The 15,525-nt window shown below is 36.5% G+C and overlaps 1 protein-coding gene across 1 annotated transcript in view; it reads left to right on the top strand.

The window, feature by feature from the left end:
• The window catches only part of KIAA1328 (KIAA1328 ortholog), a gene marked incomplete at its 5' end in the record, with an annotated part of 172,000 nt that extends 157,243 nt beyond the window's left edge, over positions 1-14,757 (top strand). The window contains 2 exon segments of the mRNA XM_012663843.1: positions 2,878-2,906; positions 14,447-14,757. Of these exon segments, the coding sequence (XP_012519297.1) occupies positions 2,878-2,906; positions 14,447-14,757 (340 nt within the window).
• Positions 14,758-15,525: the final 768 nt, after the last annotated feature.

Raw genomic sequence — 15,525 nt, 5'->3', positions numbered from 1 at the left:
TAATTAAATAAATGATTTTAGAATAACATGTTTTAAACTTTCCACCAAAAATGTTTGACTTTCATACTGGTGAGTCGTTTAGGAATGTTAAAGCAAACTTGACACATGTCATTCGTAGCAAGGTACAGAGCAAGTCCCTCGGAGGCACTGGCCTTCCCAGTCGACAGGGGACTCAGTACAATTCACATGTCCTGAGATTGTGCTCTGTGAACATGTGTTTACTGAAGTTTTAATTTTTGAATTTTTAAATGAAATCATATCTGGAAAACATCAGATCTTACTATAGGGAGGACACCAAGAGAAAAACAGAAGAAAAGATAACACCCTTGAAGTCCAAGTTCAGGTCATCAGTCACGTTAAAAAAGGTGACCATATGTTAGTGTAGGCTACCTGCTTTGCCTTGGTGAAAGAATGGTCAAAATTGTGCATGATAGTAGCAAAAATGGTGTACTGTGTAAATCAAAGACTTTGTCAGCCAGAATACTTATAATGGAGAAGATGCAGAATTATGTAGTCAATAGTAATTGACTAATGTATCTTTAGCTCGGCTGGACATTTTTGTATATACTGCTTATATATTTAGATATATACACATACTACGTTTAATATATTTAACATTTTTCATATTAATGAGAAACGGCCTAAAAGACAGTGTATTTTTTTCTCTTCAGCTTACCTTTTTTTTATTTCTTGTAGGGAAATTCATTTTAACATTTTATATTATCCGTAACTTTTTTATGAGTTTAACCATAAAAATTAAAACACAGATATTATATGAAAGTTTTTGTAAACAGTAAAAGGAAATGCATGAACATGGTTATTTTCATCAGCCTTAAGACTTCTGGATTCATGTTCTCACCTAAACATCTGTGCTCTGCCTTTTTAGAGAATATGAATGAGCTTCTTGGTGTACAAATCCTAAATGAAAGAAAGAAATATTATCCATGAAAGATTCCAAGTTGGTCTTGAAGCTCAAGGGTAATTGGCCAATGCATTATCTCTTTACTTATTAAGGCTTTCATTGATTTTCTTTTTGTCATGGGCGCATACTAAAGTATGACTGTTACTGAGTTTGAAAGCTCGTCATCCTGTTGCTTGGCTCCCACCCCTAAATGCTTAGAAAATGATCAACTTGGTTGGAACATAAGTCTCTTAGCAGGCACAGGGAGGGTGATTATTGTTATACATGAGAGGCTATTTCTTCCTTTGGGAGATCTGAGAGATGCTGAGGTGGGTTGGGATTTGTATGAGAATAGGGATCTTGCTTCCAGCTCTTTCTGCCACATGGGCTACTTGAAAACCAGAGCTAATAATTAGAGCTGAGAAGAAAGCCTCAATCCCAATAGCAGCACAGCATGCTAGAAAGCAGATAAAACTTGTGTATAGTTGCATGTCTTACATATTACAAGCCTTCCATATAATTGTGTTTCTTAACATACATGAAGAATTCATACTTTCTACATTTTGACAGTTTAAAAATATTTTGGATTACTGCTCATGTTAATAATATATATAATAATTATATATTATTATTATCTTACCTTATTAGGAGGTAAGATAAAAGGCTTACTTAACCAGGAGGATTATTTTTTAAATGTTGTACACTAAATAAATAAAAGATTGCTAGGAATTGTACCTTGGGATTTTCTTTTTTCTGGGTCTCTAAGAAACCCTGCTGAAACACTTTTAAGAGCCAAGATGAAAGGCCAGAGCTAAGGCACTATGCCACTCCATGCCAAGGGAAGGGATGTTCAATTTATTTTTTTCCGAGTGCTGTCTCTTCCCTACACCCTGGAAGACATCTGACCTACGGGAGTTACCACAGTCAGGTACTTGACACTTGGTGTAACCTAATGAAGGCTAGAAGTATTTGCCTTGGAACACCTGCCGTGCCAGGTGCAGAGTGGACTGTTGATCACAAATGACATTAAGTGCGGACTTTCATTCAGATGCTTTTAAGTGTTCTCCATCAATGAAGTAGCGCCATCCTGGCATGGATAGGTGCAACTGCTATGCCGGATAGCTCAGAGGAGCATCCTGAGGCAGTGTTCCTTCATTCCATCCAGCACACAGCTGGGATATGTGCTGCTCCTAAAATAAAACTTCTCTACAGACCAGTTGATAATACTCCACAGCCAACTCCTGTCTTCTGGGGTTTGGAGAGAAATGGACTGGTAGTGGAAGAACCAGATTCTGGCAACAGCTGAGGTGATGCTTCATCTCAAGGGTGCATCACACTTGTAACACAAACCACTGATCTACTAATGAAAAAGATAATAAGTGGCAGAGCTAAGACTGGAACTGGCACTGAAACCATTGGGAACCGTGGTCACTCTGTAGACTTTAGGAGAGTTAGGAGCCACTGGGAATTGCTGTGATGCTCGTAAATGAGCCTCCTCCTCCAGCATTGCAGTTTCCCTTGGTTCCTAGTTCGGTGCTGCTGAAGCTCCGCAGCTTTTCTCGAACTGTCTCCTGCAGCAAGTTTATGCCTCACTACAGCATTCCCCAATTCTTTTATCTTCTCCCTTTGAATATAAACATTTTTGTGAACAGCAAAATGTTTCTACTGATGTATAAACTGTAAGTCACATGACATTGACTTTTATTCAAACCAGAAGATTTCATGCCAGGATTGTGGTATCTTTTGTATCAATGTAAAAATTTTAATTTCACGCCCTGCAGATTTCACAGTCCTTTGTGCTCTCTCTGCTCCTATTGCTATAGAAAGGGTAAATCCCTGTATCACATTCATTTCAAACTGAAAGAAAGTAAAGTTGATCCATTTGAGATCTCCAGAGTTCAGTAAAAATCTGTTGGCAAAAGCTGTTATTTAAGGAGGAAAAAAAAAGAATTTATTTGAAAGAGAGAAGGGAACAGAGTAGAGAAAGATGTCAGTACACAGAAAAGTCTGGAATATGTGAATAGCAAACACAGTGGAAACAAAGCAGACATTTAACTTGGATATTTGGTTAAAATAATTTTTTTAAAAATGAAATTCACCTCTTATATACAGAAATTTTTCATATCAGAAGTTTAAGATCAAAGATATCACAGAATGAGAATTAAACTTAATGCCATAAACTAACATTAACTTATAGGAAATATATTCATGTAGCCCTTACAAAAATTATGACCTACTTGTATGGCCTCTAATAAACAATTTTGAATTTACTTTATTGCCTCTAATCTCAGCCCATGGTTGAAAAGTCAGGTTTAAACTGCTGATTAAAATTAATTAGCTGTGACATGGGCACCCAGCATTCACCTCTTCACAATACCAACGATAATCCCTTTTTGGAGGGCTGTGTATAGGAGTTAGGGAGGATTCATTCAAGAATGTGTTTGCTAATGAGTTTTTAAAGAAACATACCAGTGATTTGGCAGCAATCACTTAAGTACTTATGTTTATTTGAGACAATTGCAGTGGTACTAAGATTTCTTACAGTAGCATTTAAATCACCTATAATCCTGTCCCCCTCTGTATATACACTGTTTATACCACTCTCACTATTTTAGTGTTTAGTATATTTCCTTCCAGTGCTTTTTTCTTTCACTTTTTATGTACTTCTCTTTCTTTAGATAAAGTTTTTCTAAATTGTGAAATATCTGGAAGCTAAAAAAGCAAGAAAATTTCTTTGTATTGATCATTCCATGACTAAATAAGAAAGAAGTAGGTAGGAATTAGATATGCTAAATAAAATAGCTTAGATTGACCTTTTAGCAGAGCTGACTGTTGGAATGAGAGTTTACATGTTTCTCTCACAACTTACCCTGCGAATGCTATAATATCATTGTGTTTCCAATCAGCTCTATATAGAAATTTAATCTGAAGCAGAAATCACTGCTGTAAAATGTGTGGTATATTCTAAAAGTGACTCCTATCTCCCTTTTTTTTTTTTTTTTTTTTTTTGAGACAGAGTCTCACTGTGTTGCCTGGGCTAGAGTGCTGTGGCGTCATCCTAGCTCACAGCAACCTCAAACTCCTGGGCTCAAGCGATCCTCCTGCCTCAGCCTCCCGAGTAGCTGGAACTACAGGCATGTGCCACCATGCCCGGCTAATTTTTTCTATATATTTTTAGTTGTCCAATTAATTTCTTTCTATTTTTAGTAGAGACGGGGTCTCGTTCTTGCTCAGGCTGGTTTCGAACTCCTGAGCTCAAACAATCCGCCCACCTCGGCCTCCCAGAGAGCTAGGATTACAGGTGTGAGCCACCGCGCCCAGCCCTATCTCCATTTTTGAGGTGAGAAAAATGTGTATTAAAGTTGAATCAAGCAATTAGAATTAATTTCTTTGTAGAGAAAAAAATGACCAAATGGAATCTTCCCGGTTAAGAGCAATGCTGGACAAACGCATTTCCTGGAGGATGTCAATCAAGCTTGCTGGTTGTCATTGTACTTTGTCAATTTCCAAAAGCACAGGCAGCTTAGGCAAACCATATGTCTTCACCCTTCTGGGCCTCCAGAGTTTGAGCTAAGAAAGAATTCTCTTTCCCTCAGCCTCTCTTGAGACACCAAAATAATGTTGGATTTTCACCTCAGCGTACCCCATTTATCCATTATCTTTTTCCTTCAATTTATCATTGATTTTGACCCAAACAAGGGGCATCAGGTTCAATTACTATGCTGGCCCAGTGCCCACTGTAATGAGCCAGGAGACCCTGGCCTCCCATCAGTCTTCATCAAATTCAATCCTTCTTATTGACACCTCTTGTGTTTCAATAACATTCATTGGGCTTTTCTTGTCATGTAGTTTTCTAAATTCTACCAAACTGGGATAGACAGTGGGTCTTTCTGGGTCTTTTTACTCCCAGAGCACTGGAAGAAACCCCAATTTGTCCCCTAGCCTTAGTAATGCTTCATTACAACTCTGATTTCTTCACCATCAATTTCTGCTTTATCCATTTTCTGTTTAACAGCAACAGAAATACTTCCACCTGTTTGGCTCTACTTGTTTTCCCTCTGTTCACTCCCCTTCCTTTCTTCCTTTTTACTAATTTTCTTAGCATCAGCAAAGGCTATGAAAGGAAGCTGGGACCATAAATCAGATATAATTTCCTACGCTATTGCTTTCTTTCTTTCTTTTTTTAAATTAAAAAATATTCTTTTATACATGTGTGTTTAAACACTTCATTACATACATTACATCATGACCACCACATCCATTCACTGAAATATGACTGTTCCCAAAGTGGCAAGCAAGTAGCACTTTAAGAATCTTTTATGTGTACCTATACTATTTCTTATTCTCTCCCAGTAACAAAGTAACGTGGGAGTAACATCAGGTACACTCTAATCACATCTTTTATCATAGTCTGAGTCAGTGGCATATTCGTTGGGGGAACATCCTGGTCACCATAAAGCCAATCCATCATGGCTTACATGCACAGTATATGAGCTGCTTCACCTGTGGTCCATTTTGCATTTTAATAGGGAAGTTGGGTAATTGCATTTTCCGGGATACACCTGTGTATTATTGACCTTAACGATCCCAAAAGGTTGGATGTTCTCTCATCTTTAATTTTTATCTGAGATACTAATTGGGGTCACATGTTAACCCAAACATGCAGCCATGTCCAGAATTATGGAAACAGTTCCTTAGTTCACAGTCCCAACCAACCATTTAAGTAGTGGCTCTTCTGGGGAACTATCTGTACTTATCAACAAAGTAGGCGAGCTCTTTAAATTAAAATCCACTAGTGTCTCTTGTTTCACGATTTGCCCTCTGGCAACCTGTATCACCTTCTTTGTGACCAGAGGGCAGAGGGATATAATCTGCTGTGTTAAATTGGAAGGATCTCAGGTCTCTCCCAAAGAACTGTTTCAGCTTGTTCACAATCAGTTCTAGTCTCCTAGCTTCAGCTGTGGCACTCAAGGCAAGCAAAACACCTTAATCTCTAGCTCATTCTGTCCTCACTAAAGCAGGCCTGATCATCTGTTTTTACTTACACCTAAAGATCACAGTCTATGGCCCGCACAAAGAAAAAATGGTGTGGGGGGGGTGAGTGGAGGGGAGAATGTTTCTTATCTGCTAGTTCATTCTCCCTAATAGGCTCATATAAAGGTTATAAAGGACATCTATCCATATTGTCTTGTCAAGTATAAACAATCATAAAATAGCAAACTACCATTCAGTTTTATAATCTTAAATTTCAAACAATGCACTGATGAATTATTTGTGTTGTAGAATGTGTTTTCAAAAATGTGTAACATAAAATGGGATGAATGTATATCCATATGTGCCCTGAACTTTCCAAAGTGCACACTGATGAACAGCATAACTAACATTGTTCTGGTCTGGAAAGGTTTACAAGGCAAGCGCTTCAGTTCTCCAGCAGTCAGCTTCCCACTTTTCCTGCTAGAGCCTAGCAGGTAGCATTCTTTGACTCCATGCTGTCCAACAGTGCTTGTCTCTCAATGCAATCCAGGTTAGGGTCTATAAATTTCACTTATCCTGCTGGTGCCCAGCCACACTAAATTCGGCTTCAATTCACATTAGTAGGACATTACAATTCTGTAGAAAAGAAAATATTTTATATTAAATGGCCATTATCTAACATCATAACTTCACAAAATGATTAAGATGCTGGAAGATAATTAAGATATCTTAAGTTTTCTAGTACTTGAAAGTACAGGCATGGGAAGCAAAGGAGATAATATACTTTTTTAAGTCTGTGTGTAGCTCCTGCCACAATGACAAGAAGAAACAAAATTCTTCTTAAATAGTTCATTTTTATAGTTGCACAAATTATCAAATTACCCAAATTTTCTTTCCATTTCAAAATCTCTGAGATCAACATTGTTTGCGTAGTGATAGTCTTTTACCAAAACTCCCAAAGAACAACAAAATCCAAGAGTAGGCATGTCATGAACCTTGATTGGTGGGCATTGTTGAAGAAGGGGATGGGATAACTTTCAGAAGCTTCTTTCTGTTATGATAATATGTGTGAAGATTTATATCAGAACTGATAGCCAGGAGAGAAATGATACAGGTCCACAGTGCCTCATTCAAAACTCTTGGAGCCAAATATATTTCAGAATTCACTTTTTAAAGAAGGTAATATGGTATATAAACCATATGAATTAAAATACAATGTGTGATTATTCATAGTAAGTGGAATAAACAAAAAATATAGTCTCATGTCAGTTCAGGTCAGATTTCGTGACCACTTGAGTTAGGTCAAATGTTGCAACCCAAAAGGTTATTAAAAACTTTGAGTTTTCAGTATTTAAGATTTCACAATTGCGGGCATGGTGGCTCACGCCTGTAATCCCAGCACTCTGGGAGGCCAAGGGGGGTGGATCGTTTGAGCTCAGGAGTTTGAGACCAGCCTGAGCAAGAGCAAGACCCCATCTCTACTAAAAATAGAAAGAAATTACTTGGACAGCTAAAAATACATAGAAAAATTAGCCAGGCATGGTGGCACATGCCTGTAGTCCCAGCTACTCAGGAGGCTGAGGTAGAAGGATTGCTTGAGCCCAAGAGTTTGGGCTTGCTGTGAGCTAGGCTGACTCCATGGCACTCTAGCCCGGGCAACAGAGTGAGACTCTGTCTCAAAAAAAAAAAAAAAAGATTTCACAATTGATAAGATAGGGATTAAGGGCCCACTTACTTGTTGAACCACTCTTAGGTAGGTGGAAGAATGTCTGATTTTTGTGTGCCTCCAGTTCTGTTACCTATAAAGTAAACTCGTAACTCATTATTAGTGTGGAATTGAATAAGCTTTAGGTGCTAGACGTAGGTACAATTTGCATGTCCTTTCTTATGGGAAGTCAGCAAAGAATTTCCTTAATGAATGATCTGTGGGGCCTGTTCTTCACAGGTGCCTAAGACCTTTACCTTCTCTTTTGCACAAGGAGTTGGTGGGAGTGGCCCTGAGACTTCGATTTCCTTTTTACCTAGTATAATATTGTTAACTATAATTTCCCTACTGTGCTATATCAAATATTATAACTTATGCTTTCTATCTAAGTGTATTTTGTACCCACTAACCAATTTCTCTTCATCTCACACTTCCTTGCTTCCTTTCCCCCAGCCTCTGGTAACCAACATCCAACTCTCTACCTCTAGGAGATCTACTTTTTTGCCTCCCACATATAAAGGAGAACATGCAATATTTGTCTTTCTGTGCCTGGCTTATTTCACTTAACATAATGTCCTCCAGTTCCATCCATATGGCTGCAAATGACAGGATTTCATTCCTTTCATGGCTGAATAATATTTTGTTGTATATATATATACACCACATTTTATTTATCCATTCATCTGTTGATGGACACTTAGGTTGATTCCATATCTTGGCTGTTGTGAATAGTGCTATAATCAACATGGGAGTATAGATATCTCTTTGATATACTGATTTTCTTTCTTTTGGATATATATCCAGCAATGAGATTGCCGGATCATATAGTAGTTCTACTTTTAATTTTTCAAGGAACCTCCATACTATTTTCCATAATGGCTGCACAACTTTGCATTCCTACTAACAGAGTACAAGCATTCCCCTTTCTCCATATCCTTGTTAGCATTTGTTATCGTTTGTCTTTTTTGATAATGGCCATTCTAAGTGGAGCAAGATGATATTTCATTATGGTTTTGATTTGCATTTCTCTGATGATTAGTGCTAGTGAGCAATTTTTCATATATCTGTTGTCCATTTGTATGTTGTATTTTGAGAAATATCTATTCAGGTCTTTGCCCATTTTTCAATCAAATTATTTGGATTTTTGCTTTCTACTTGTTTGAGTTCCTCATATACTCTGGTTATTAATCCCTTGTCAAATGGATAGTTTGCAAAATGTTTTCTACCATTCTGTAGGTTGTCTCTTCACTTTGTTAATCGTTTCTTTTGCTATGCAGAAGCTTTTTACCTTGATATAATCCCATTTGTCTATTTTTGCTTTTGTTGCCTGTGGTTTTGAGGTCTTACCCAAAAAATCTTTTTCCAGATTAATGTGCTGTAGCATTTCTCCAATGTTTTCTTCTAGTATTAATAATTTCATAGTTTCAGGTCTTATATTTAAGTCTTTTTTTTTTTTTTGTAGCTATTGTAAATGGAATTGTGTTCTTGATTTCTTTCCAGACTGGTTTTTATATGTTGACTTTCCAACATACAAAATGCGACTTTAATAAATTCATTATCAGTTCTAAGAGATTTTGGGAGAAGCCTTTAGGTTTTTCTAAGTATAAGATCATGTCATCTGTGAACAAAGCTAATTCAACTTCTTCCTTTCCAATTTACATGCCCTTTCTTTCTTTCCCTTGCCTAATTGCTCTGGCTAGGACTTCTGGTACTGTGTTGAATAAAAGTGGTGAAACTGGGCATTCTTGCCTTGTTCCAGATCTTAGTGGAAAGGCTTTCAATTTTTCCCCATTCAGTATGATATTAACTGTGGACTTGTCAGATGTGGCCTTTATTGTGTTGAGGTATATTCCTTTGATACCAAATTTGTTGAAGGTTTTTATCATAAAGCAATGTTGAATTTCATCGAATGCTTTTTCAGCATCTATTGAAATGATCGTATGGTTTTTGTTCTTGAATCAGTTGATGTGATATATTATGTTTATTGATTTGAGGATGTTGAGCCATCCTTGCATCCCTGAGATGAATCCCACTTGATCATGGCAAATGATCTTTTTAGTAAGTTGTTAAATTCAGTTTGCTAGTATTTTGTTGAGGAGTTTTACATCTATGTTCATCAGGGATATCAGCTGGTAATTTTCTTTTTTTGTTGTGTCTTTGTCTGGTTTTGATATCAGAGTAACACTGGTCTCGTAGAGTGAGTTTGAACGCATTCCTTTCTCTTTAATTTTTTGAAATAGTTTCAGTAGAATTGGTATTAGGTCTTCTTTAATGTATTCAATGTAGAATTCAGCAGTAAATCCATCAGGCCCTGGGCTTTTCTTTGATGGAAGACTTTTTTTATTATGGCTTCAACCTCATTACTCATTATTGGTCTGTTCAGGTTTTCTGTTTATTCATGGTTAAATCTTGGTAGGTTGTATGTGGCCAGGAATTTATCCATTTCTTCTAAGTTTTCCAGTTTGTTGGTATATAGTTGTTCACGATAGTCTATAATGATCCTTTGTATTTCTGTAGTGTCAGTTGTAATGTTTCCTTTTTTGTCTCTGATTTCATTTATTTGGGTGTTCTCTCTGTTTTTCTTAGTCCAGGTAAAAGTTTATTGATTTTGTTTATCTTTTCCAAAAAAATAACCTTTTATTTTGTTTATCTTTTGTATTATTTTTAGTTTTGATTTCATTTATCTCTGCTCTAATCTTTATTATTTCTTTCCTTCTATTAATTTTGGGTTTGATTTGCTCTTTTCTAGTTCCTTGAGGTGCATCATTAGGCTGTTTATGTGGAGTCTTTCTATTTTTTTCATGTACATTATTACTATAAACCTCCCTCTTAGTACCAAAATTTACTATATCCCATATGTTCTAGTATGTTATGTCCATTTTCATTTGTTTTAAAGAAATGTTTAAAATTCTTTAGTTTCTTTATTGACCCATTGGTCATTCAGGGACATGTTATTCAATTTTCATGTATTTTTACAGTTTCCAAAGTTCCTCTTGTTATTGATTTCTAGTTTTATTCTGTTGTGGTCAGAAAAGATACTTGATGTGATTTTGATATTTTTGAATTTGTTGAGAGTTGTTTTGTGGCCTAACATGTAGTCTATCCTAGCAAATATTTTGTGTGCTAATAAGAAAAAATGTGTTTTCTGCAGCTGTTGGATGAAATGTTCTGTACATGTTTGTTAGGTCCATTAGGTCTAGAGTATGGTTTAACTTCAGTGTTTCTTTGTTGATTTTCTGCCTGGATGATCTGTCCATTGCTAAAAGTGGGGTGTTGAAGTCTCCTACTATTATTGTCTTACAATCTATCTCTCCGTTTAGATCTATTAATATTTGCTTTATATATTTGGGTGTTCCAGTGTTGGGTGCATATATATTTACCATTGTTATATCCCTTTGCAGAATTGACCCCTTATCATTATGTAAGGACCTTTTTTGTCTCTTTTTATAGTTTTTGACATACAGTCTGTTTTTTCTGATATAAGTATAGCTACTCCTGCTCTTTTTTGGTTTCCATTTGCATGGAATATTTTTTTTTCCGTCCCTTCACTTTCGGTCTATGTGTTTTCTTGTAGGTTAAGCAAGTTTCCTGTAGGCAGCATACAGCTGGCTCTTGTTTTTTAATCCATTCAGCCACTCTGTATCTTTTAATTTAAGACTAACTTAAGAATTTAGTCCATCTACATTCAATATTATTATTGTTAGGTAAAGCCTTACTACTGCCATTTTGTCACTTGTTTTCTATTTGTTTTGTAACTCCTCTCTTTCTTCCTTTTTACTGTCTTCCTTTGTGGTTCAGTGATTGTCTCTGATAGTTGCTTTTTATTTTTAGTATATCTATTATAGGTTTTTGCTTTGTGGTTACTGTGAGGCTTACAAAAAAATCCTATTATATTTATAATAAGTATTTAAAACTAGTATCTACTTAACTTTGATTACAAAAGAAGGAAACAAACCAAAAAAAAAAAAAAAAAAGCCATACACCTTAAATCCCGTCTTCCCCTACATTTTGAATTTTCGATGTCACAATTTACATTTTTGTATTGCCTATCTCTTAACAAATTGTTTGTATTATTATTTTTAATAGTGTTGTCTTTTAGTCTTCTTACTAAAGATATAAGTGGTTTAAACACCATTATATGATAGCATTAACGGCACATTTTTCTAGAGTTCTTTCTGATCCTTCTTTGTAACCTCCCTTTCTCTGTCTACATCCTGCTTCCTAACAACGATTTTAAAAATAATAATAGTAATAGCTTCTGTTTATTGGGCACTTATTAAATTCCAGACATAGTGCTAAGCAGTTTATATATATTATCATAATTCCTCAGAAAGGTAGACATTGTTGTTTTTACCTTCATTTTACAAATGAAGCAATTGAAGCTTAGAAAAATTAAGCAAATTGCCCAAAATAGTTAGAAATTGGTAGAGCCAGGATTCAAATCCAGAATCTGACTTCAGAGCCTGACCTCTTACCACTACCTTGAATGCAATTTTTTTATTAAGAATACTAATTTGGAGCTATTACCAGAGTATCAGAGTAGAGTTCTGATAGTCCTACTAGGATGACTAAGAATATTATTCTCCTTGAATAACAAAGTCTCAGACATGAAAATTCTCAAATTCTTCCATAGTTATTCACTTTGTTATTGCCTGTGTTTCATTGGTGTCAGAAAAACCATGCCATTTATTAAAAGAGTGGTCATCTATTAGAAGTATGTATACATGTGAATTTAGCCCACTGTATTATTCTACTTTGCTGACAGTGTCTAGCTACAGCTTTGTTTAAATGATAATGACTTGTCAGAGTAACAGTTTCATCTACTGCATCCGCTTTTAAAAGCCTCAGCACAATAGATGCTTCATAGATCTGGAGGTTGGAACCACAAAATTGGCACAGAAATAGGAGGTAAGCTTTTAAACCAACAGAATGTCAGTTTAACTGGCGCTATAAAATTAATAGCATTAAGAAATCAGAAGAGAACCTTTGGGGACTTCAACTTCCCTGGGCCAGAATGATGCCTGAGCTCTCCATGACTTGCTCTTAGACTATAAGGACCGGTTGGTATGAATGAGAGAAGAAAACTACTTATCGCACAGGGATCTCTGATACCTACCTCAATTCAGTATCTCAGAAAGGAAGACAGATACTGTATCTTTATGAACCTGACTAGTTTATGGCATGGTGAAAGCAACCCTGATTTGAGCTATTTTATCTGAGAGTTCCTAAACCTATCACTATCATTCCATTTTATTTCTGCTCATTGAAGCAAGTTGTACTAACACTACCTTGCATGAATATAGTAAAAAAGAAGTTCAAGAAGAGCATACTTTTTTTAAAAAAAAAAAAAAAAGAAGAAGAAGTTTTTAAACAAATTACTCTTAAATCAACACTAATGATCAAATACTGATTTCTTAAAATTCCAGAACAGGAATACTAAATACAAGTTTTAGCTAGAGTAAGATAGTAAAAGCTATGGGAATTCTTTAAAATTAGGGTAATGGCACATCTGTAAGATAGAACACTGCTGCAGTTTAGAAGAATTAGGCAGGTCTATATACATTATTGTGAAATGATCTCCAGAACATACTAATAAGTGAAGAAGAAGATCATAGATGAGTACAGAAACATGGCCCAATTTAAGTTTGTAAATGCATGTATGTCTATGTCTGTGAATTTGTAAATGCACATGTATCCATGTAATTATACTAAAAAAGATTTGGAAACATATTTGCCAGTGATCTTTTGAGAAGCGGCATGGGATTGGCATTTGGGTGGGGGGACAGAGTGTTGAAGGGACTTTTATTTTTCTTTATATATAATTGTATGTATTGGAATTTTCATAATGTAAGCATATTCTTATTAAACATATATTATTTGAACAGTTAAAAATTTAAGAAAATAATTAGGATGGTGTAGTTTCATTCATCATTCATTGAGTACTTAATGATTTATCTGTGGAAATTACTTGACATCTTGTATGAGGAAGTATGGAGGCAGATATATTCATGCCTTTGGTTTTCCATCCTGAAAAAAGGCACAGTGGGCCATGGGTGAGGGTCTCGTCAGCCATAATTAATTTCTCTGCCTCTAAGCTGCTCTAAGCTTATTCTTTCTGATAAGAATGCTGGATACCAAGGCAATCTTTCTTTGGAGGAATCTGTTTATAGATTCAGATGAGGGTTTCTTTTCCTGAGATTCTAAAAAAGGTGGGAGTAGGATAACAGGAAGGAACTAGCATTTATTGAACACCTATTATATATTCATTTATAGTAACTAATACATTTGATCCTAACAGAAATTCTGTTAGTCCCTTACAGGTGAGACTAGACTGAGGGATTTAATAACTTCTCAAATATCACATGACTTGCAAATGGTAGAGCAGAGATTTGAACCAAGTCTGTCCATCTGCAAAGACTTTGAGAGACAGCTTTAGTGTCCTGGATAAGAGTGATAGAGACAAACTACCTGGGTTCAATTCTAGACTCTGCCATGTGATAGCTTTCTGTTAGGTGAGTTACTTCCCTGAGCCTCAGTTTCCCCAGGTATATAATGGATCAGAGTAGTACTGTACCTGCTTCCTAGGGTTGTTTAGAGGGTTAAAAGAAGGTTAAATATGTGCAGAGTATTAAGAAGACTGCCTGACACTTAGTAAGCCTGCAATAAATGTTGCTATTAATATTATTACTTTTATGATGACTTTTCCCACTCTATAGTCTCTCTTCATAAGGTAGAAATGAATGTTAAACGTCAGCAGAAGATAAGAGCTTACACACAGGCAGCAGGGACCTTGCTCTTGAAGCCCTTCTAGTGTTTATCTTCCCTAAAGTTCCCCTAGGAGGCCTCTTACACAGGATATGATCTAGGGTCTAACTCTTGTCCTAGGCAGCCCATCTCTGCTGGATTTCTTGCATTCTAATGTTCTAGTCGACTGACCCTTTTGTGTCTGGGTTGTGTGTCTTACAGGTATGAGACATCTCTGCTGGATTTGGTTCAGTCTCTGAGCCCAAAGTCGGCTCCTAAACCTCAGCCCCACCCCTCCAGAGAAGCTGGGGCCTGGAATCGCAGTACTTTCCGACACAGTCCTCCAAAATCCATCTGGAAGAAGATTGGGATGTGCAGGACCCCTGAAGACCTAGAGGAGAATCAAATTCTGGAAGATATATTTTTCATTTGACACTGAAGCACATGCTGCAAAATTTCTATAGGAAATTTGTGGGTCTCTTCACATACTGATCCAGGATTTTAAATTATTTGATTGCAAAGTAATTGTATCTCTCCTTTCACAAAGACTTATCTCACTAGCATCCTGTTATGTATTGAATATAGAAATCATTCTAACAACCCGAGGTGTTTTCAATCAGACCAATCAGTAGATAACACACTAAGGGGGGTGAGGGTAGGGGGACGGTATCTTTTCTATGCCAAACAGAGATTAGAAAATTAACATAGGATACTTTCTACATGGCGGAGACCATTGCATATTCAGCCTTATTTCAAGAGTGTTTTTCTCAATCTTCTGCTGAAAAAGGTTGGCTCCCTTTTGTACACAAGGAAAACCTTTCCACGGAAAGATCCCTGAAATTTAAAAGTAGCCCCTTTGCAACATAAGCAATTTCAGAAATACACTTTTCCAACCTGTTCTCTGACCACTACCTCTAAGTGGTGATTTAATTCTGAAGTTGGAGTGATGCCCTTACCATCCCAAGCAACACTTGAGGACCAATTGTGAGTCAGTCTCAGTAGTCATCGGCCTGGCAGCTGCTCATCCTGTAACCAAAGGGCTCCGTAGGTGAAGACCCAACGAATCCTTGGAAACAGGCAGCATTAAATCACATAAGGGAGTGATTACCCTGGGGAAATCCAGTGGAGGCATAAGCCTGAAACACTTTCCCTATCGATGTTCAGGTGACCATGCTTCTGATTTCCCAGGATGAATAAGAGC

The sequence above is a fragment of the Propithecus coquereli genome, unplaced genomic scaffold (genome assembly GCF_000956105.1).
Source record: "Propithecus coquereli isolate 6110/MARCELLA unplaced genomic scaffold, Pcoq_1.0 Scaffold833, whole genome shotgun sequence".
Classification (NCBI taxonomy): Eukaryota; Metazoa; Chordata; class Mammalia; order Primates; family Indriidae; genus Propithecus; species Propithecus coquereli.
This window is presented reverse-complemented; position numbering and strand designations above follow the sequence as displayed.